The sequence below is a fragment of the Grampus griseus genome (genome assembly GCF_964374135.1).
Source record: "Grampus griseus genome assembly, chromosome: X".
In the NCBI taxonomy this organism is placed as follows: domain Eukaryota; kingdom Metazoa; phylum Chordata; class Mammalia; order Artiodactyla; family Delphinidae; genus Grampus; species Grampus griseus.
Window position 1 is genome coordinate 91824757 of NC_138999.1, and position 22835 is coordinate 91847591.

General features: G+C 47.0%; 2 protein-coding genes across 4 annotated transcripts in view; both read right to left on the minus strand.

Annotated features, from left to right (window-relative positions):
• LOC309839348 (uncharacterized protein) overlaps window positions 1–22835 on the minus strand; it is a 57000-nt gene that overhangs the window by 16920 nt on the left and 17245 nt on the right. The window lies entirely within an intron of this gene.
• LOC309839347 (uncharacterized protein) lies at window positions 4630–22111 on the minus strand. Of its 3 annotated transcripts, none has more exons than XM_082681089.1 (6): window positions 21726–21773; window positions 16744–16830; window positions 16271–16341; window positions 7309–7747; window positions 6080–6299; window positions 4630–4779 (listed from the first exon to the last, which is right to left on the minus strand). In XM_082681089.1, exons 4-6 carry the CDS (start codon window positions 7673–7675, stop codon window positions 4767–4769), a joined length of 600 nt encoding a protein of 199 aa, XP_082537215.1. In that variant the 5' UTR covers window positions 7676–7747; window positions 16271–16341; window positions 16744–16830; window positions 21726–21773; the 3' UTR covers window positions 4630–4766. The 3 variants fall into 3 exon arrangements, with proteins under 3 accessions (XP_082537215.1, XP_082537214.1, XP_082537216.1); XM_082681088.1 differs by having other exon boundaries at window positions 7276–7747; XM_082681090.1 differs by lacking the exons at window positions 7309–7747; window positions 16271–16341 and having other exon boundaries at window positions 21726–22111.

Consider the following 22835-nt stretch of genomic DNA (forward strand, 5'->3'; position numbering starts at 1 on the left):
TTTCTTACAGGAATTTGGCATGGCCAGAGTTGGGTTTCAGGAAGGTTGACTTAGCAAGTACATGAAGCATGTATCTGTGGGGAAAAATATGGAGGTAGGAGAAGGTTAGGAGACTAGCGCAAAGTTCAGGCAAGAAGTAATGAAGGTAATGATACTAAGAGTTGGCAAGAATGTGGAACAAATAGAAATCTCATCCTCTGCTGTGGGGAATATGAACTAGTACAACCGTTTTGAAAGATAATTGGTGTTACCTAGTAAGGTTGAACATGGGCAGACCCTATGACCCAGGAATTTCATGTTTAGGCCTATACTGTAGATCAGGGTTTCTCAATGGTTGACATTTTGGAAAAGATAATTCTGGGTTGTAGAGAACTGTCCTGTGCATTGTAGGATGTTTAGCAGTATCCTTGTCCTCCACCCACTATATGTCAGTAGCACACCCTCAGTTACGACAACCAAAAGGTTTCCAGAGGTTATCAAATGTCTCCCTGGTTGAGGCGGAGGGGTAGTGCGTAAAATTGCCCTCAACTGAGAAAGTAGAGAAACTCTTGTATGTGGGCATACGGGGATATAATGAGAAAGTTCGTCGCAAAATAATTTGCAAAAGCATAAACCTGGAAACAAGCCACATGTCCATCAACAGGAAAGAGACACACTGTGGAATTTTCATATGGTGGATAAGTATACAGCAATGAAAAGTGATTACTACAGTTGCACACATCAACATGGATAAAGATCACAAACACAAATTGGGGGGATAGAGAAAGAGTAAGACAAGTAATACATCTAGTAAAACTAGATCTACATGAAGTCCAAAATGGACAAGAAATAACATTATTTAAAGGAACATTCCTCTGCAGTGAATGTATAAAAATGTGAATTATTAACAAAGTTCAGGATCGTGGTTACCTCTGGGAAGGAATGAGGGGAGGAATCTGGAAGGGCACAGGTGGACTTCCAAGGCATTAGCCGTGTTCTAGTTCACAAGCTTGGTGCTGGGTACACAGGTTTCTATATTATTATGATATACCTTACATATATGCTGAATTATCTTCTGTATACATGAAACAGTTCATAATTTGTCAGAAAGTGATGAGGTCTAAAATAAGGCAAGAAAACGGAGAGAAAGGCAGCACAGTAAATAATTGGATGAGAGAAAGAGAAAGACAGGGAGAGAGAGGGAAGAGTCAACTTTTAGGTACCTCTTCGAAACGTTTTAAACTCATTTTCTTCATAGATTTGGGGATGAAATCAATTCCTTATCTATAAACACACATAATTCATTGCTCAGACTTCTAAGAAATGTACATTTTATGCCTCAAAGCCGATCCTACTATATGATGTGATTCACGGGACTGGATAATACCACATTTCACAAAACACCATTGTCTGAGAATCCTGCCCTGTTAGACTTGTAAACGTGTTCTCATTTGTATTCCTTGGAGTTATAAGCATCTGAAACTAGGCGGCTTAGAGTAAAAGTGATTCTTCATCACTAACTTTAGTGTCATTAGCATATCCCTAACTGGGACAGAACACTGTTTCCAACTCCGGCACCCACCCTACCCCTCTGTTTTTCTCCCAATGGTCACCTCTCAGGTAGTGGAATAAAAGGAGAGTTTTTGGATCAAATCCTTTCAGAAGATGGGGCCATAACCAAGGAAAATATCAGAATACCCTAAGCTTTCCTGGACGAGGCAGAGAGGGACAAGACAGGTCTTTTCCTAGAAGAAGCACAAAGTTTTCAAGGCAGAAGGACTCACTGAAAACATATTTTATACATGAGGATACAGGAAAACCCACAAACACCCAGAGAAGCAGGAAATGCAGGATTTGTCCCTGATTGATTTAGGGACCGTCTGTCAGAGACTCAGAGAAGCCTGATATGTTAGAGCTACAGCAAACCCTCAGAGCAGCAAGCCTGAGCTTCCTCCCTCAACATGAGAGGCTTCAGGTGCATCCATGTGGATAACGTAGCCCACTTGTCCTGTTACCTGAATACGCAGCCTTCACCTCGTAGATACCTCTCAGCCCTGAGTATAACACTGACAGTGCCACTCAGCCCTCAGAAGCACAGACGCAGTGAAGAGGAACACACATGTCTCTTGGGGCTTGGGACATGGGGCCACCTGGGGAGTAAATTCAGGGCCCTAGGTAACTGGAGCTCGGTAAGGGCCAGGGACATGGACTCCGAGCATGCACCAAAACAGGCTTATCTCAAAAAGAGGTGTGCATGCGTTTGTCTAAAGTGAACCTCCCGGGACTTCCCTGGCAGTCCAGTGGTTAACACTCTGCTCCCAATGCAGGGGACACGGGTTCCAACCGTGTTCGGGGATCTAATACCCTGCATGCCACACGACGTGGCCAAAAAATAATAATAAATAAATAAAGTGAGCCTCCGAAAATTCTTCAGCCCAGGTAAAGGCCTTTAATATTCACTATTAACTAAAGTTAATACGCTAACTATATTAACACAGAAATACACACACACACTCCCTGCCGGCATGGCATGAACCATAAGGAACCAAACCAATTTGAGGACTTTCCAGGGACCCTACATGGATAAATTTCTACTTGGACTGTTCTTTCATTAAACAATGGTGACAAAAGGCCTTGTGCCTTTGTTGTTGTTGTTCTAGCCATGAGGAATACTCTGTGTTACTACATGATAACGCATTTTTAAATGTCAACACCAGTGACAGGGGAAAGGGTTGTGGATACCTTACACTCACTTCACTTTAACAGACCTTTATCAAACATCTACGAAGAAGAAAACACAGTGCTTTAGGAGAGAGAAATCAATAAAAGCCTTTACGTTCCGAACAAGTCAGAAGCTCACACTTTAGGGAGCTGGGGGATACACGCATAAATAAATAATGTTAATCTACTCTCCATACGCGAGGAACTAGCATAGAAAACAGAAAGCGGTATTGATGCTAACTAGCAAGCTCTCAAGCAGCCTTAACTGAATGTAGAAATAAGGCCTTCTACCCTCAAACCCCTGGTCCTCCCCTTCTCTGATCCTCTGCTCTGCTCAAGTACCACTTCACATTTTTCCCTTAAAGAGGTTCCAGATACTAGGCCCATTTCCTCTTTTAATTTTCTTTAAATTAGGACATATTTCAGACCTCGACAAAGGTCTGAAAATGCGACACCCATGCAACCATCAGCCGTCTTAAGAAACATAAGCTTACAAATAAAATTGAAACCCAGTGTACCTCTCCCCAACTGAATTCTCTGTCTTTTTCTATAGATTTAACCACTGCCTTAAATAAGTTTATTGTTCTCATACACACCTTTCTGCATACTACATATGTATGCATTACTCCTATGTATGCCTTTTACTACAAATAGATGTATCTATAATCAACCTAGTAATTTTGCATGTCTTTAACCTTCATATGTGCATGGTATCATAATGCTTTTATCATTTTAGAATTAGGTTTCTCCTTTACCAATTCGTCCCTTCCACTACTGAATCTTTGCCCCTTGTTATAAGCTGAATTGTGTCCCCGCAAAAGACATGTTGAGGTCTTGACCCCCGCAACCTGTAAATGTGACCTTATTTGGAAAGAGGGTATTTGCAGGTGTAATAAAAGATCAGATGAGGTCATACTGGATTAGGGTGGGCACTTAATCCAATATGACTGGTGTCCTTATAAGAAGAGAAAGAACACAGAAACAGAGACACAGGGGAAAACACTATGTAAAGATGAAGAAAGAGAGTGGAATCGTGCATATACAAGCCAAATGAGGCCAAGGATTGACAGCAACCACCAGCAACTAGGAGAGAGGCATGGAACAGATCCTTCCTCCGAGCCTCCAGAAGGAACCAACCCTGCCGACACCTTGACCTCAGACTTCTGGCCTCCAGAACGGTGAGAGAATAAATTTCGGTTGTTTTAAGCCACCTGCTTTGTGGTAGTTTGTTACGGTAACCCTAGGAAACTAACACATCCCTCCGGGAGGTCTTTGTGTCTCAGGCCCCGGAGAATTCTAGTGTCTTCCTCAGTCCAGATCTCACCATCCTGTTCAGTTTACCTGCAATAGTACCAAGTCAGTGAATTAAGGCTGGTCCTACTGTGGGTGTAGTTAAACGTTTCCCCCATTGCTCTAAAGCAGCAGTTCTGAAACTTTAGTGTGCTTCAGTAGCACTTGGAGGACTTGTAAAAACCTGATGGCTAGCAGCCTACCTTCAGAATATCCAATTCAGCAGGTCTGGAGCAGGGTCTGAGAATTTGCATTTCAAACACGTTCCCAGCAGACGCTGATGCTGCTGCTCCATGGCAGGCCACTAGCACCATCTGGTCTCCAGGCAAGCTAGGTCATCCATCAGTTTCTTTCAGTAACATATACTAGAGGCTGGGCCACCATCTCTATTGCCACACAACTTGTTTATAATCTAATATTTCAATTTATTTGAGGCTGCTATAAAGGGATGTCAAACAGGCTTACCAAATAGTTGAAACAAATCCCTTTCAATGACAGTAAGGTGGGCCGAAATAAATAGAACCAAGATACACTGGAGTCAGTATTATTTACGTAAAAAAAACCCAACTCTGCAGCTTATTCATGTCAAACAAGCTTTTATTTTCAATGTGAACAATACTGTCAAATTTATCTGTCAAAGGTAAGAATAAAGTCAGATGTCAGTTAATATCATTTTGGGATGTTGAAGTTTGAAACAACATTTGTATTGTGGGCTAATGAAAACTAGAATATCCGTGAAGAACAATTTCTTCTTTTCTTTCGCTGTCCACTTCTTTTTATGCCTTCCAACTGTAGGGTGGGAGAAGAGTCAATTAACAATTGTACACCAATAACATGCACCAGGGACTTTCTAAATAGGAGTCAATACTATGAACATCTGTTGGCTCTCCAAGGAGAAAACAAAACGTTTTCTTCTTGTAACCCAGACCCTTGGTTGTCAGGGTGCACATCATTTCATCACACCAACCTCATCTCTCTCTTGCCCACCACTATAAATGCTAGCTTTTGTTCTTGAAAGGCCACTCTGTGATTTAAATGTCTTTCCACCTTAAGAGCCTATGCTCCTTACACAAATCATAAATCCCTTATATTCCCAGACCTCTGGTATCCGTAACTGTAAAGTGAGAAAGAGGCTATTATCAAACATCCGCAGGTGTAAAAATTAAGAAAGGGAGAAAGAAAGAGTGTGATATTGCGAGAGAGCGAGAGAGATGAGAGAGAGAAAGGAAAAGATGAATGGGTAGAGGAAAGAGAAACTAAGACTGAATTACCAACTCAGTGATAGCCAATAATCTTACTATGGCTAATTTTTCTTTTGAATAAAAAATCTAAATTGAAGTAATATTTGTGAATTACTCATCAAATGCAGTCTTATTTGAAATCCTTAACTTTTTAGTACTTTGTAAGCAGTCACCTTCTCAAAGGCATTTTTATTCCAAGAGACTCCATTTCTGTGGGCAGGTGATGAAGGTACAGCTAGTGCACAGCTTGGTCGCTTTAGCTGCTTCTCCTGGTGGCCACTCTCTAAAAATATAGGTCTCTATATTTTAGACCTCTAAAAAAATATAGGTCTCTATTTCCAGGTCTGATAAATTTCCCATCTGTAGTAGTCTTAAAGCTACAGGACAAACGACTTGTGGCTGTAAATGAAATACATTTCAGAACACACTGCCTTCTATACCATCTAGAATACAAGTACATTATTAACATTAAACTGTTCTTCCAAAACTAAATTTCATCAATTTTTTCTTATTTACTTTACAAAAATTATTAAAAACATGATAGATAGCTAGTGGGAAGCAGCTGCATAGCACAGGGAGATCAGCTCGGACCTCTGTGACCACCTAGAGTGGTGGGATAGGGAGGGTGGGAGGGAGATGCAAGAGGGAAGAGAAATGGGGATATAGGTATACTAGAGCTGACTCACTTTGTTATAAAGCAGAAACTAACACACCACTGTAAGGCAATTATACTCCAGTAAAGATGTTAAAAAGATAAACAAAAAGTAGATTAAGGATGTAAACAAAACAAAACATAAAGCTGTTAGTAACAGGTATATGTCAGGAATGCTTGCACTATTCAATAATACCTGTATTCTCCAGAGCTGCCCTCTGCTGAGACCATATCCAGCTTGGATCCTTCTTCTGGTTTCTCATTTCCATCCTCTTCCTCTTCATCAGCATTTTCATACCGATGTTCACTCTCTTCTTTAGTGTCGAATGATACGGACTTTGGCATCACAAGGTGGTGGACAACATTTCCCGATTTAACATCAGCAGCAGAATCTAGTTCTCTGCCCTCGGGAGGATCTGGAGAAGACAAATATGTCAGAAAATAAAGAAAGAAATGAAAAGAATAGCTGGCCATGCTCCTACTGGTTGATACAACACTTCCATGGCCCTCACACTTCTGCTGCTTGACAGTTTTCACAACATTTTCCCCCTCTTCCCAGTAGATCTCACACACTGTGCTGCTGATTACTTCTCGCCCTTTGGAGAAGGGATCGAAATCATCTGATCCTGAGAGCTTTTTTGTATGTTTCTGCCAGAACGTCACTGGAAAATGTTCGCCCGATTTAAAGACAAATTCTACGGCGAAGCTCATTGATTCCTCAACCACTGAAAAGTGCCCCTGTGCCATTTCATCATTTTCTCAGGTCATCCTACTGAGAATCTTTACGTTTTTAGAAGCCCGTCAGCCAAAAGTGAGGTATGCCATTTGTTTGCCCCTCGGGTGGTAGAAGGCAGCATAATTTTTCTCAAGATCCTAAAGGTCTTTAGAGAATTGGGCTTCAACTTGTGCATAACGTGCCTGACGGTTTTTGAGAGCTTTGACCCGCTGCCTAACCGCCAGAGGCCAGCGCTGAGCGCGGCCTGCCTTTGAGGCCGATGCCACAGCAGGGGCTGCAAGGGCCTGAGGTCTGGGCCGCCCCTCGCCAGCTTCGGCCCCGTCGTCGGGTCCTCAGGCCCCAGCCTCCCAGGACTCGGAGTTATCAGCCAGGACCTCGCCCAACCAGAACTCGGCCTCCACTGCTGCCGCCGCTGGTTCCTCTGCCTTCTAGGATGCCGCCCCCTCTGCAGGTTCCCGCGGCTCCCAGGGCGGGTTGCCCTCTGCCTGGCACTCGCCTTCCAGCATCTGGTCCCCTCTCTCTCCCGGCTCCCTGGGCTCCCAAGTGCAGCGCCTGACCACCGCGTGGCCGGCGTGCGGCCGGGCCAGGATACGGCCTTTATAACGAATACGGGGTCTAGAAGGGAAGGGACCGAAACCGCGCGGTGGGGAACTCACAGATACCCGCGACCACTTCTGCGCCCTCCTCACCGTCCTCCTCCTCCTCCTCTTTGTCCACATAATTCTTGTCCTCTTCCTTGTGTCTGTCTCCCTCCTCCGCCTCTTCTTTCTTCTCCTCGTCCTCTTCAGCCTCCTCCGCCTCCTCCACTTCCTCCTCCTCCTCCTCTTCCTCTTCCTGCTCTTCTACCAACTTTACACCCCAGTCCTCCTGGACTATGGGCTGGGCGCCCTGCTCTTCCCAAAGGGCTCGCACTACCGCCTGTAAATCCCTATGGGCGGCGACACTGCGACCCCTGCCACGCCGTTCTTCCCGCACCGCTCCTCCTGGGACTGGGCCAGGGATGCTGGCCATGCCACTGCCTGCTCTGTTCTGACCACCTGTGGCTGAGCCCCGCATTTCTGTGGCAGAGATGGCAGGAAAGACGCACCAGTCCGTGCCTCAACCAGAGAAGCGATCCGGCTGCTAGACCTAGTTGGCAAAAATGGCTGCTGCTGAGCTAAGTCTCGCTGCTGGCAGCAGAGCCTGCTGGGACGGGGCGGGTGAGGGGGGTGGGGGTGGTGGGAGGCAGAGAAGATGGCGGCAGACAGCGGAACAGTCTGTGATGGTGGCCTTTGGAGGACTCGTGACAGGAAGGGTCGGGGGGAGGGGCCCGAGGAGCAGCCAACCATAAGTGTGCCTGGGAGGCCATTGGACAAGGCGGGAAAGAATCTGATAGGCAGTTGACGGGAGCCACAACTTCGAAGGGTAAACAGAGAACTGCTTTCCCCCCATCCCCCCCCACCCCGCATAGGGAGCTCTAAACTCATTGGCTGAAAGGCGAGGATTGACATGCCTGCGATTCAATGAAGTTTCAAGACCCAGCTTCTAGAGTTTGAGACCTTCCCCCCTTTCCTTCCAGGACCTTGGAGTCCCCAATTACCCTTTAAGTCCAAGCATATCCGATACTTTTAATTTTACCACTGCCAGCAAAACTAAAATGTCCCCATATAGAGGCACTCTGCTGCACAGGGTGAATTGTTCCCTGATTTCCATCTGGAGGTGGCTGGTGCCAATAGGGGCAGAGTCATTAAAAACTGTATAGTTAATATGTCAGCAATAGTAAAAAACCTACCAGTAGAGAGAGAAAAAAAGAATTTGGACATTTTAACAGGTTAGTGTTTGTGCATGTGAGGGTGTGAACATGTTAAGGATGAGTAGGCTGATGCACGTAAGTAAATACATGAGTGACACCGTATACGTGAGGCATATTCGGGTGGGTGAGTGAATGCATAACCACGTTAAATTGAGTATATTTGTATTGGAACGAATGTGTGCATATGTCAGTCTATCTAGGAATGGGAGTAAGTCTGTGAGCACGTTCATATGAGTGAACGTGTAACTTGTGGATGTATGTGATCATGTCTGTGTGTAAGAGTGAATGGAGCCTGTTCACATGTCAGTGTGGTAATGTGTGTTTCTGTGTTCACGTGTATGAGTGAATCTGTAAGCATGTGCATGATGGTAGCATGTTCATCTGTGAGTGAATGTGTAACCGTGTTCATTTTTGTGAGCTTGTTAATGTGTGCATCTATTTCTGAGTCAATGCATGAGTGTATGTGTATGTGAGAATGTTGATCACATGCATGTACATGACTGTGTTAATGAGGGTACCTGTGAGTTTATGAGCAGGTTCACTGTGTGCATATGTGAACATGTTCATGTTTGTGTGCAAATGACTGTGTAAGTATATACATGTGATCATGTTCCCGTGTTTGAATGAATGTGGAAGCATATCAGGTATGTTCAGGAATGTGAGTGAATGCATGCTTTGTATTTGTCTTTTTGTACATTTGTGTCGGAGTAAATGTACAAAAATGTTTATGTCAGTAAATGCATGAGCATATATATATATATATATACACACACACACACACATATATATGGGGCATATTATTAAATGCAAGTTTAAGTGAATACAGGAACATGTGTGTGTTAATGAATATGTAAACATACTTTTGTGTAGGGGCATGTTAATGTGTGTATTCTTTTCTGTGAGTCAATGTGATTATGTTTGTGATTAAAAGTGCATTCATTTGTGTGGAAGTGATAATGTGAGCATGTCTATGTGCAACTATGAGTGTGTGAGTGTATGTGAGTTTGAATGTGAGAGATTGTGTGTGTGAATATGATCCTGTCTATATGTGAAAGTCTGATCGTGTCCATGTCTGTGCATGAGTGTTTTTGGGGTGTGCGTGAATGCTGTTTTTTAAATAAACGTGAGAGCATGTGTGTTTATGAGCACGTAGCTGTGTGAATATGTGAACGTGTTCATGTGTGTGAACTTGTTCATGCATGAGTGATGTGTATGTGTGAATGTTATTTTTTAAATAAAGGTGAAAGCATGTCCATGTGTGAATGTGTGTGAGTGCCCGTAGGGAGTGACTGTGTGTGAGTGTGCAGTCATGTCTGTATGTAAGTCCATGAGAATGTGTGTGTGTGTTTATGTGCGAATGTGAGTGAAAGTGGGAGTGTCCACTTGTTAGTGAGATAATGTGAGCACGTTTGTGTGTCTGGGAATGTTAATGTTTAGGTATGTTTATGTGTGGGTGAATGTCTGAGTATACTTGTGTGTTTGAGCATGAACATATGTAAATGAAAGTCTGAACACGTTTGTGTTTTGGGCATGTTAATGTGCAAGTGTGAAAGTTTTTGTGTGTGTTTAAATGAATTTGTGTGCTCATTCATATAGAGGTGTGTGAGCATGTGCATGTAAGGGAGCATATTCACATGAACTAATTAAGGTATGAAAAAGCTGGTGTGTGTGAAGGTATTGATGTATAATTATTTTTCCTGTGTGCAACTGAACGTGTAAGCAAGTTTATGTATGTGAGCACGATGTATAATTTTAAGTGAAGTTGTAAGTGTATGTGGGGTGTGTCTGTATATGCGAATTAATCTCTGAACAAGTTCATGTGAGTGAATATGTCAATATGTTTGTTTGATCAAGTTAATGTCTGCTTGTGCTCATGAGTGTCTGAGCAGCTTTGTGTGTGTGATCGAATATAAGGATGTGCATTTATGTGAACATTTTCCTTTGTGTCAATAAATGTGTAAGGTTTTTCTGTGTTTGAGTATGTTAAAGTGTGAATATGTTCATTCAGTGAATGTGTGAATATGGGTATCTGTGGGAATGAACATGTTAGTATATGTGTAATTGTACTGAAATGTGTGTTAATATGTGTACATTCAGAATGTGACTATGTGACTGTATTCATGTGTGGATTAACATATGAACATTTTCGTGTGTGAGTAAATGGAGGAGCAGTTTTGTGTGTGAGAACACGTTCATGTTGGTGACAATGTTAACATCTTAGTTTGCATGAAAGTGTGAGTGTCCTGTGATTGGACATGAGTGCATCTACGTGTGAGTTAATGTGTGAGCATGTTTGCGCATATACGCATGTTAATGTGACTGTGCTCATTCGTGTGAAGGAGTGTGAGAATGTGCTCCTATGGGTGACTGAATGTGTGAGTGTGTTCGTGTGGGAATGACTGTGAGTCGATAGGTGTATGTTCATGTGCAAGTGTGAATGAACGTATGATTTTATGTGTGTGAGTGGATGTGTGAGTATGAGTGTACGTGAGCATGTCTGTTTGCGAGTGACTATCAGTTTGTGAGTGGATGATATTGTGTCTGTCAGGGTGTGAGCACATTCTTGTGTGTGACTGAGTTAATATGCACGTACGTGTGAGCATGTTCATTTGTGTGAACGTGTGAACCTGTTCACGTGTGAGTGATCTGTGAGTGTGTATGCGTTTGAGCACATTTGTTTCAGTAGCTATGCAGGTACGTCCGTGTGCGAGCATGTTCACGTGTGAGTGAATGCGAGTGTAGGAGTCTACGTGTGACTGCACCCGCATGTTCCTGTGTGAAAAATGGGTGAGCATGTCCACGTGTGTGAACATGTTGATGTGAAAATGTTAAGAGCATGTGTAACTATATTTGTGTGTGAATGGGTCAGCATGTGAGTGTTTGTGTAAGTGAATGTGTGAGAATGCTTATATGCGTTACAGATTTAATGTGTAAGTGTGAGTGAATGTGTGAGCATGCGTTTGAGTGTGTTTCTTTTTTCTCAGAACCCCAGGTCCATATAGTGAACTGTAAGGCACCGTGCACAAAGAAGTTTTCATTTTCTATTGGCTCAAAGCTGTCTTTAACCAGCTCTACAGCTAGGCCATATTATTCTCTGTGTATTACATCACACTGCTGCTATAGAAACCTGTGTGACTCTTGTGATTCAACCTGCTGGCTTCCCTGAAGGATAACTGCCCAGAAGCTGAGCTGCAAAGACAGAAATGTGTTACTCCAAGCCTAATGCTTCAGAAAGCAAAGTTCTACTGGGAATAATTGTCTGAATGACAACTGAGAAGTAAATGGGTTTCTGTGTTAGGGCAAATCCCAGACTCCAGCATTTAGGGTTACTCTGAACAAGCCCCAGCAATGTGCTATGTAGGGACAGGGGTTCCTATAAACACAGTCCTTTATTACAACCTTTTGCACCCCTCACATGCCTTTAGAGAATGGAAGCTGTGTAAGACAGTTAACAAAACCCAGCAGGGCCGGGGAGCCAGGGACCCCACCAATCCCAGGGTCGTACTTCTCATTCTAGACCATTCAGTGCCACTCAGGCAATTCCATCCCTTTCGGTGGAATCCTGAGGACCCTAAAGGGCCAGCACAGAGCCCTGTCCAAGGGCTCCCAGCTAAAAGAGCAAACGCGAGCTGAAATGCAGTCCACATTCCCCTCATCAAGCCATGTGTCCTGGCACAGAAATGCAGCCCAGAAGAAGGGAAACTTGTTCTACTTATCTGCCCAGAGGGGCCGCCTTATGTGCTAGCAGTGATCAGTGTGCGAACTTAGCTAAAGTATCCATACATCTCTAACAGGAAAATTCAAAGTGTTACGGACTGGGCTTCCCTGGTGGTGCAGTGGTTACGAATCCGCCTGCCAATGCAGGGGACACGGGTTTGAGCCCTGGTCCGGGAAGGTCCCACATGCCGTGGAGCAACTAAGCCCGTGCGCCACAACTACTGAGCCTGTGATCTAGAGCCCGCGAGCCACAACGACTGAATCCGTGTGCCACAACTACCGGAGCCCATGCGCCTAGAGCCCGGGCTCCGCAACAAGAGAAGCCACTGCAGTGAGAAGCCCGCGCACCTCAATGGAGAGTAGCCCCCGTTCGCCACAACCACAGACAGCCCACGCGCAGGAAACGAAGACCAAACACAGCCAAAAACTAAAATAAATTAAAAAAACATGTGTTACGGACTGCATGTTTGTGTACCCTCCAAAATCCATGTTGAAAGCCTAACAGTGTGATGGTATCTGGGAGGTAATTAGGCTCAGGTGAGGTCATGGGGGGGGGCTCCCCATGATGGGATTAGTGCCCTTACAAGAAGAGGAAGAGATGCCAGAACTCTCTCTCTTTCCACAGTGTGAGCACACAGCCAGAAGGCAGTCATCAGCAAGCCAGGAAGAGCGCTCTCACCGGAAACCAAAATGCCCAGCACCTTGGTTTTGGACTTCCCAGCCTCCAGAAGGATAAGAAATAAATTTCTGTTGTTGCCACTCAGTCTATGGGATATTTGCTATAGTGGCCAGAACTAAGACAAGAAGCCTCCAGATAAGGTGCCTAAATCCCATCTTTGCAGTGATGACCTCAGCTCCATAACCTATCACTGTCCTCTCTGATGAGCTCAGGAAGGCAAGAAAAGTTGTGCGGGTAACCACTTCCCTTCCTCTTTGAACTTCACTGCTCCAACGTCTCTCTCTCCCTAGTGTCTATCACAGGTTCAGGGTTCAAAGGAAAGGCGAAGGGAGGAAGAATAAAAAATGTCTCATTTATTCCTTCACTCCACAATATGGGAGTGCCTGTGTCATAGGAGGTGCTGGGCTGGGCGACGCCCTCAGGCAGCTGCTTTTCACAACACTGTGGCTTCCAGTTCTCTTGCCCAGAGGGAAGCTGCTTTGCTAGCTTTCCCTCGCTCCTCCTCCTCCTCTTCTCACTGCCCCTTCCTTCTCGAGGGAAAATAAAGCTCCTCTTTGAACCTGAACAGGACAAAGTTCCCAAGGCTTCTGCTTGCGAACTTGTGGGGGAAGAGGAAGAACGGGTTAAACCCTGAGGCTCTCCTCCACCTCACACACAAAGAGAGGTTCGACTCAATCTAGTGGGAGGCCTCACAGGGAGATCTAGGGGTCCCTAAACTCTGAAGCCCTTGGCCCATTCTCCCCGAAGCCCTGCTTGAGAAGAGGAACAGGTGTGATGGCAGGTGACTCTCCCAGGGTAGGTGCCACCGCCTGGATCCTGCTTGCCGCTGATAACCTCACAGACCTGGGGATGGGCTCGGCTCAACTTGCCCGTGGAGCAGGCAATGGTTCGAATGGGTTTTGAGTGCTCTTGAGACTACCACTTATCTCTAGGCAGTGTTCTCCTTCCTGTCCTCACTGTTCTTGACCCTCATCCCTCATCCTCTCTGTCCTGACGTCTCTACTCAACTCTGTCCAGTGTCAGCTCTCATTCTCCTGCTGCCTCTTTCTTCCTTCAATTAAAGCAATTCAAAATGTAAGCCGGTATGTTCACTCCTTGATTGCTAGAGTCTCACTCTCTTCCAGAATCAAGTTGCAAATCTCTATCCAGGTGCTCTTTTCTCCCAGCGAGACACCCCCAGCAACTTTAACCTTGCTCCCGTGGTACCTATGGGCCCCTGGCAGATGCTCACCTTCCTCTTCTCCTGCCCCCCCGGGCTGAGCTTCCTTCCTCTCCAGAGCATGCTGCAGTTGCAGGCCAGGCAGGGAAGTTACCTCCTAGGACACACACCTTGCCCCGAAGTGTTTGGCTTTGTTCTCCGCTTCCCCCAGCCCTGCCACGCACTCCATTCAGAGAGCAACTACCCCACCTACTGTCCTCCCTGCTCCCCAAGTACACACACTCACACGCGTGCGTGCACACACGTGCACACACATACACACACACACGACATCCCCAGACTTAGCACCTGCGGTGCCCCCTTCTGTATAAAGAAAGTCTAAAGTTGTTCTTGCACTCCCCTCTTCATCGAATATTTGGCCAAATCTATCCAGGGACCTCGTTTGTCTCATATGTCCCAGGTTTGCATTCCAAAAAAGTAATGTAACCCACCCCCTCCCACCTTAGGCAGCAGGTGTAAACAGATCAGAGTCTGAAAGATGGTGATGAGGTGCCTCAGCGATAATGCAGATTCTCCACACCTGACAATCCCCAGAGCTTGGCCCTCGGCCCTGTTCCCTCCTTCTGGCCCTGGATGCCTGCTGAGATGCTATCTTGCTTAAAACAATGGGAGAATGTGCTTGGTGTTTTTAAATTGTGGTTGTTAAGTCTCTGCTGAGATATAGGAGAACATAGAAAGGAGGAAAGGAGGCAGCTACTCCCTGACACCGACCAGTGTTTGGGCCCACTGCCCCAAACGATATCATACAAGGGGCAGGGGCTGTGCTCTAACACCTGAATTCCCCTATACCCAGCCCTCTAGCCCTCGCTCTCCTCCCTAAGGTCCCCACCTAGAGCCACTGCTGTCCTTCTAACGTAAGGCTACTGAAGGAGCTTGCTTTCTGCCTTCTCCACCCCAGCCTCCCAGCCCCTAGGTACACACACACTCACCTTGGAACATGCGCGCTACACCTTATCCCCTCACACGCTGGAGGGAACAATGCAGCAAAGGGAAAGCAACAGTCAGGGGACCCACCTCCAAAGCTCAGGGCCCAGGGCAATGGCCTTGGTTTTCCAGGTAGCTCCCAGGGCAAATGGTGCCCTCACTGGTCCACCCCCAAGTGCCAAATCCTCACAGCCGTGTGCTCTCTAGGGTGGAGGCACCGCATATTCAGAAGGCTTGTATTCATTTCCACAAATATGAACTATGAGCGTTCATTAGCTCCTCAGAGTTGGTATCTAGTTCAACCTCCCATAGAACCTCTAATTAATGTACCCTTCCTTTTCTCTGTCACTGGCTTAGGGATCCTGGGTGTCCCCTGGGCCAAAGAATACTACTCCTGTTCTGTGGGCTTAGGGCAGGTTTCCTGTCACTTCAAGCTGTGTGGCCCAGGCTAGCTGCCCTTTCTAAGGGGAAGGCTAGGAGGGAATACAGAAAGAAACTGACTCATTGGCTTCGTGGTGGTTTCTATTTCTCTTTCTTTGCCAGTTCTCACCTCTGCTCTAGAAATCTGAATGCTAGGCTAAAGGGTTTGGGTTTTATTGGACAGCTGAAGTCATCAGATGTTCCTGACATAATCAGGCTTGATTTATAAAGACCATGCTGACTGCAGTGTGCTGAATGGATTAGAGGGACCAACACTAATATTAGGGCGACGAGAGGCTGGGAAGTTGTTGCAGAAATTCAGTAGGAAGATGCCCAAGGCCTGATCTGGGGGTGGCTCATGATCAACAGAGAGATAAGAAGGGACTTGGGATGTTTTCCGGAGGTAGAACCAATACAACCAACCTGGTGGGAGTTGAAGGCTTGCGGGACAGAGGGGCAAGCACCTGGGTCCCGGGTAGGTGACGTAGACTAGACAGAGATCACATGCTCAGTTTTGAAGAAACTCTATATGGTGAGTACCCAGGGTGCACAGAAGGTGTGCTCAACTGCCCTCCCCATAGAGCCTGACAGATGGAGCAGAAAATTCTACCTTGAGCACCATAGCGCCCTCTGGCCTGCACACCCATTCTGTGGGTAGTGCTCCTCCACTCACACCAGGGAGTGTACTTCACGTGTGGGACCTTCTCAAGGGAGTGTGGAGCGAGCAGAAGGCCTCGTGCATGTGAAGCCAGAGAAGTGGGAGAAATTCCAGGGTCAGAGCAAAAGGCCTGGAGGTTGGGAGCCCAGAAGCACCCCGACTGCAGGTCTCTGCAAGTCAGGAAGGTGGGATCTCGAGAGGCAAAGCTGTAGAGCCTGGGAGAGGGCCACTGGTATGCTTACGTGGTGGGCTGCCTTCCTGTGTTTCAGCTCTCCTCAACAGAAAAACCCCAGGTGTCTACACATGAATTTATCTACAAAACAGGAACAGACTTACACACATAGAGAACAGACTTGGGGTTGCTAAGGTGGTGGGGGGCGTGGTGTAGGGGAGGGAAGGATTGGGAGCTGGGGACTAGCACATGCAAACTGTTATATATACAATGGATAAACAACAAGGTGCTACTGTATAGAACAGGGAACTATATTCAATATCCTGTGATAAACCATCATGGAAAACAATATGAAAAAGGAGATATATATACACATATATATATATATATGTGTGTGTGTGTGTGTATATATATATATATATATATATGTATATATATATATATGAATCACTTTGCTGTGTGCCCAAAATTAACACAACACTGTAAATCAACTATACTTCACCAAAAAAACCAAAAAGCCCTCAACATCTATAAGCGGTTTACCTCCAATATGTGGAGTCAGATGGATACCATATCCCATCAGCATCCTGTCCAAAACCTTCTGGACCACTTTCATTTGCATAGTTTTTGCTGAAACAGAGAAGTCACTGGTCATCAGTAAAGGCCACATTGTTTCCCAGAGGACAAGCAGCAGAGAAGAGCGCAGCTGTCACCTTTCCAGGGCTTTCCCTTCTCCTGCACACATGTAGACATGTATAGTCGTATGGGTACACGTTCTCTCCCCCACCCCCTTCTCTCCCCACCCCCTTCTCTCCCCACGGTGAGTCAGCCAGAAGCACGCAGTGAGGCAGACTCCTCCTCCCCCGCCCCAGCTTTTATCCAGAGGATGGGGCACAAAGACTGGGTCCACGTTACCAAGCAGGATGAGGGGCTGCGGGAGCGGGGGCAGGCATTCTGGGAAGTGGAGAGGAGAGGAAGCAGGCAGGGGGCAGCCCTCAGAAAAATGCATTACCTCAACCCCCTAAAGAGCCCCAGTTTGTAATCAGCAATGGACACAGCTCTCCAGGTCGGTGGCTGTCCTTCCAGGGGCAGCTGACTGCCCCAGGAAAAGTACTCTTCCACCCTCAGTGCCCTCCTGAGCTGAGCTAACAAGTCTACGGCCTCTAGCACAAAGTCACATTTCCCCACCTGGGCATTTTCTTGTCATACCCATGTCAACCTTGCTCTTGTACACCTCTGATTTTAGAACTGGGCATATGGCTTGACACAGAGAGACAACCTTCTGGCCCTCGCCCAACAAAGTCATTTCACACTCTTTGGCTTCAAGGCTGTCTTCTCAAAGACATTCATTCTGGGAGCTGGCGTTTCTCTCACTAATCATGTATTTCCAGCCTGGAGGTGTCTTGGCTGAGTATACGCAAGTAGCCAGCCAGAGCCCTGCAGACAGCTGGGCTTTCCAAAGCTCTCTGATGTGCTCACCCAACACACCTGAGACCTTCAGCAGGGCTCTTTCCTGCTGAAGGCATGGGAGAGGGCATGGGAATGGGAACCAGGCCCTGAGCATCACTGTCATCCTAATGTACTCCCACACGTTGACCAAGGAACATCAGTTCCTGCAATGTGTGTGTGTGTTCACTATATGTCCTACAAAGTCACCACAAGTAATGAATCAGTGACTACTAAACCACTGCTCCTAGGGGAAATACAGGGTTAGGTTCCTGCGAGCCTCTGGTTACAACATTTTCATCAACCAATCAATATATAAACTCGTTTTATGTCTGTTTCTGTTTCAATTTATAATTTAATCCAATTAGAAATCAAGAATTTACTAAAAGAATGTATATTAACAAAACGCTAAAAGCGTCTTCCAACAAAAAACTCTAGAATCTGTCCAAGTCTAAATCACTGGACACTCCCAGTAGTGTCTCCAGAGGCTCCTTCATTGTTGAGGCTTTAGTAACCTCTGTTCATGCCCCATGGCATCTCTGGACCACACATGATGGCTGTAAGGTGCCCACGGGGTACTGAGGCAAGAAACTGCCCTTCTTGGCCTTGTATTATAAACCATTAGAGTGGCAACTGTCAGCCACATACTGGGCCATCCTCAAAATAGAGGTTCTCACAGACCCTGGGCCTGTGACCCTCTGTACCCAGGTGCCCAGGATGCCTTAGATCATGGAACCAGCACCCCAAAACCTCAGCATGCTTACTGAGGCCTCCTTGATACCAGATAGCTTTCTGGCATATCTTTCTTGCAAGAGGGCATGGCCTCAGCTGTCCTTAGTCCCTTGCCAGATGAGATAGTGGTAGAAGGAGACACCCCTCTCCCAGACTTCTTGGCTACCTGCGGAGCCCCTTGGAATCAACTGAGTGGGCAATATTGGGCATTGTACACTACATATGGTATGGTCACCATCATCCATATTACTGCTTTCGATCCCTTAACCAAGATGCCTATGATAAAGGACAGGACCAAAGAGTCAGCACAATTGACCAAACTTCAGTCATTTTAGTACTCGATGCCCCGGCTAACAAATGGGCCCATCTTCACATTTTTATAAACTCTTGGGTCATTGCCTAAATGTTGTCCCCTTTGACGTAAAGAACTCTGGGAATCACTTGCCTCACAGATACCCAAAATATGGATCAAGATGTTAGGGACTGACAGAATGGCCATCATCAAAAAATCTACGAACAATAAATGCTGGAGAGGGTGTGGAGAAAAGGGAAGCCTCCTGCGCTGTTGGTGGGAATGTAAATTGATACAGCCACTATGGAGAACAGTATGGAGGTTCCTTAAGGAGCTAAAAATAGAACTACCAAACGACCCAGCAATCCCACTACTGGGCATATACCCTGAGAAACCCATAATTCAAAAAGAGTCATGTACCACAATGTTCACTGCAGCTCTATTTACAATAGCCAGGACATGGAAGAAACCTAAGCGTCCATCGACAGATGAATAGATAAAGAAGATGTGGCATATATATACAATGGAATATTACTCAGCCATAAAAAGAGATGAAATTGACTTATTTCTAGTCAGGTGGGTGGACCTAGAGTCTGTCACAGAGAGTGAAGTAAGTCAGAAAGAGAAAAACAAATACCGTAATGCTAACACATATATATGGAATCTCAAAAGCAGAAAAAACCCAAAATGGTCATAAAGAACCTAGGGGCAGGACGGGAATAAAGACGCACACCTAACAGAGAATGGACTTGAGGACACGGGGAGGGGGAAGGGTGAGCTGGGACAAAATGAGACAGTGGCATGGACTTATATACACTACCAAATGTAAAACCGAAAGCTACTGGGAAGGAGCCGCAGAGCACAGGGAGATCAGCTTGGTGCTTTGTGACCACCTGGAGGGGTGGGATAGGGAGGGTGGGAGGGAGGGAGACACAAGAGGGAAGAGATATGGGGATATATGTATATGTATAGCTGATTCACTTTGTTATAAAGCAGAAAGTAACACACCAGTGTAAAGCAATTAAACTGCCATAAACATTTTATAAAAAAAGAAAAAAAAGATGTTATGGAATGGGGCTTCCCTGGTGCTGCAGTGGTTAAGAACCCGTCTGCCAATGCAGGGGACATGGGTTCGAGCCCTGGTCCGGGAAGATGCCACATGCCGCGGAGCAACTAAGCCTGTGTGCCACAACTACTGAGCCTGAGTTCTAGAGCCCGCGAACCACGACTACTGAGCCCGCGAGCCAGAACTACTGAAGCCTGCGCACCCACAACAAGAGAAGCCACCGCGGTGAGAAGCCCGTGTACCTCAACGAAGAGGAGCCCCCATTCACCGCAACTAGAGAAAGCCCACGCGCAGCAACGAAGACCCAACAGAGCCAAAAGTAAAAATACAAACAAAAAAAAGATGTTATGCACTGAACTCTGTTCCCCTCAAATTGGTATGTTGAACCCCTAACCCCCAATGTGACTATAGTTGGAGATATGACCTTCAAGGTTAAACAAGGTCATGAGCTTGGAGCTCTAATCCAATAGGGGGGTATCCTTATAAGAAGACGAACAGAAGCCACAGAGCTCTCTCTCTCCCCACACTGAACAAAGAAAAGGCCATATGAAGACACAGTGAGAAGACAGCTGTCTGCCAAGGACAAAGGTCTCACCAGGCTATAAATTCTTTTAGCAAATTCTAGATTTCCAACTGGATTAAACTGTGGACCTTTGTATCAACTTAAATTGTTTCCTCCCTCTGTGTACAAGTTTTCTGATTTCTTTCTCTCTGATTCTTTTTGCTTGTTTGTTTGTCACTGGATATACTTTGTGTGTGTGTGTGTGTGTGTGAGGGCAGTGTCCTCTCTAATCTGCTCATATTTATAGATTTCTTCCTTCAGAGAGCATCAGATCAGTTTCATTAGGGTTAGGGGCCTCCCCTATGGCAATGGTTGCTTAATAAGTTTTAAGGACTCTGGCTTAAGTTGCGTTTAATTTCATCACTGCGTCCCAAAAGTGCCATGGTTGCTTTTCCCTATCATTAGGATGATCAGGATTTCTACTGCAACAGAAGCATATGCAATAGAATGGCACAGCAGATTACTGGGCCCCCAAGCCAGAGGTGGGTGGACTGAAGCCATCTTCTGCTATGGTGCTGCCACTTGTGCTGCATGGAATTATTATTATCATCATTTTGTCGTTTCTGTCTGTACAAATTCTGTCAGAATAGTTTAGATTTCTAGCAGTGCAAATTTACAGCTGTGGGTTTTATCTCCATCTAATCATGAGTGGTCCAGACCTTCTGGGTGGTTATAGGGACAGGTTCGGAGGCCCACTGACCCACCTCTTGGGCAGCCCAGGAGAGGAGGACATCGCAGGCCATGCAGGACACGTGGGGGTTGCATTCTGGAACAGCGTGAACCAGAAGGGTCTGTGGGAAGCGGGCTTTGCAGTACTAAGAGGGTGAGGTACACCCGGGTGCCTAAGCAAGGATGTGACTGGCTTGTTTGAATCCTTCTGCTGGCTGACAAGGAAACACTATTCAGGGATAATAAGCAGGAATGCATCCGGTGCATTTAATAACAAGGGTTGTTGCTAGAGGACCCTATCTGGCGGAGCAGAGTGGGCAGCAGAATCTGGGATTAGGCCGCTCGAGGCACTCCCAGTTTCACCAGCCGTCTACTCAGCACGGCGGAATACTGACTTGGGCCCTCACCGCACCATCACCCCCTCCCCGCGCACTCACACACAGGGGTCAGTACACCTGGCTGAGGAGAATTCAGTCCCTGGAGATGGAGGGGTGGACCCTGGGGCGGTAGCTCCCCGACCCCCGCCATTTCAGCGCTATTAGGTACCACGGCAACACAGGGCCTGAAACAAGGGGGCTCCATCGCAGCTGGACGTGCCCAGCCCCACCACCAACTCCCCTGGGACTGGCCAGCAGGCAGCGCGCGTGGGCAGCCGATCAAAAGCCCAGGCCCACGTCTACTCCAGCCGTCTCCTTCTAAGAGGTCGCCCACTCACCCACCGCCCTCCCAGCTCATGGCAGCCTGGCGACCCCGCTTACCAATCAAAGAAGTCCAGAACGACGTCAGGAACATCAGGCGAGGAGAGGTTAGAAGCCAAAGTGGAATTTCCGGCTGGGATGGGGGTCGTCGCCCTCCAAGGGCAGGGTCCTGATGAGGAGTAGGCAAACAGCGGCCCGCCGCAGGTCGGGACGCCATAGCTCCCACCGTCCAAGAACCCTGGAGACCGCTGCGGACCGGGAGGAAGAGAGACGAGGGGGGGGCGCGGGATAACCAAGAGGAGCGGGGCGAGGAGCTCGTGCTTCTGCAAAGAGCTGCCCGTAAGGTGAGAACATCGAGGCCAAGGGGAGCGCGGAGGGTGGGGGTCGACCAGCGGCCCTGAGCCTGGCAGCGGCAAGAAGAGCAGCAGCCCAGCAGCTTCACTCCACGTACCAAACCGACTACTCACCCGGCCACTGCGGACAGTGCGGGGTCTGAAGCACTTCCGGCTGCCGCTGGGCGGGCCCGAGGCCCGGCGCACAACTGACTCCGCCCACTCTGATGGCAAGCGAGCTTAGCCAATCCGGCAGGCGCCAGGAGCTTTTCAAATAGATGCGCGTTCCCACCTCCTAGCACAGGCTGTGTGCCGCCCAGCCCTGTGCTCCTTCTGGCGTCTGCAGTCATTCCTCGGTCAGCAGCAGCTCCAGCTCCTTGGCAGCTGGAGAGCTGGGCCGGGGGTCGGCGGCGTGCGGCACCCTGCCCTGCGCCTCCCCTCTGCAAATACGCAAAATATGCTTTTCACTTGAAACAGCGTATGCCCACGAGTTTGCTTTTTGTGGTGAAAGAAGTAATTTGACGACCCAGGCTCTATGTGCAGTTTGAAAGTACTGAACACCTTTAGGAATCAGGACATAGTTGACTGGTGGTCATTCCCAGACCCTCGGGCCTCCAGTGAACCAGAGTGCCTGTCCTCTGGAAGGCATAGAGGAGGTGCAACCAGTGCGTTTTGTGACACGGCTCTGACGCATCATCAGGACAGAAATTGGGCTCCAGGAGCCCCCCTCCCATAGCTAAGGGATGCACAGTTGAAGTGAGGGTTCTTGGCTGACAGCATTGAAGGGGAAAAGAAGGCAACGGTCAGTGTATCGGATCTTCAAGGCAGTGAGTCCCTG

Coding starts and splice junctions, on each gene's coding strand:
- LOC309839347 (XM_082681088.1), bottom strand. CDS start 7,675: ATGCGGGGCTCAGCCACAGGTGGTCAGAACAGAGCAGGCAGTGGCATG. Junction 6,300..7,275: donor AGAAGTGGTCGCGGGTATCT/GTGAGTTCCCCA, acceptor TGTCTTCTCCAG/ATCCTCCCGAGGGCAGAGAA.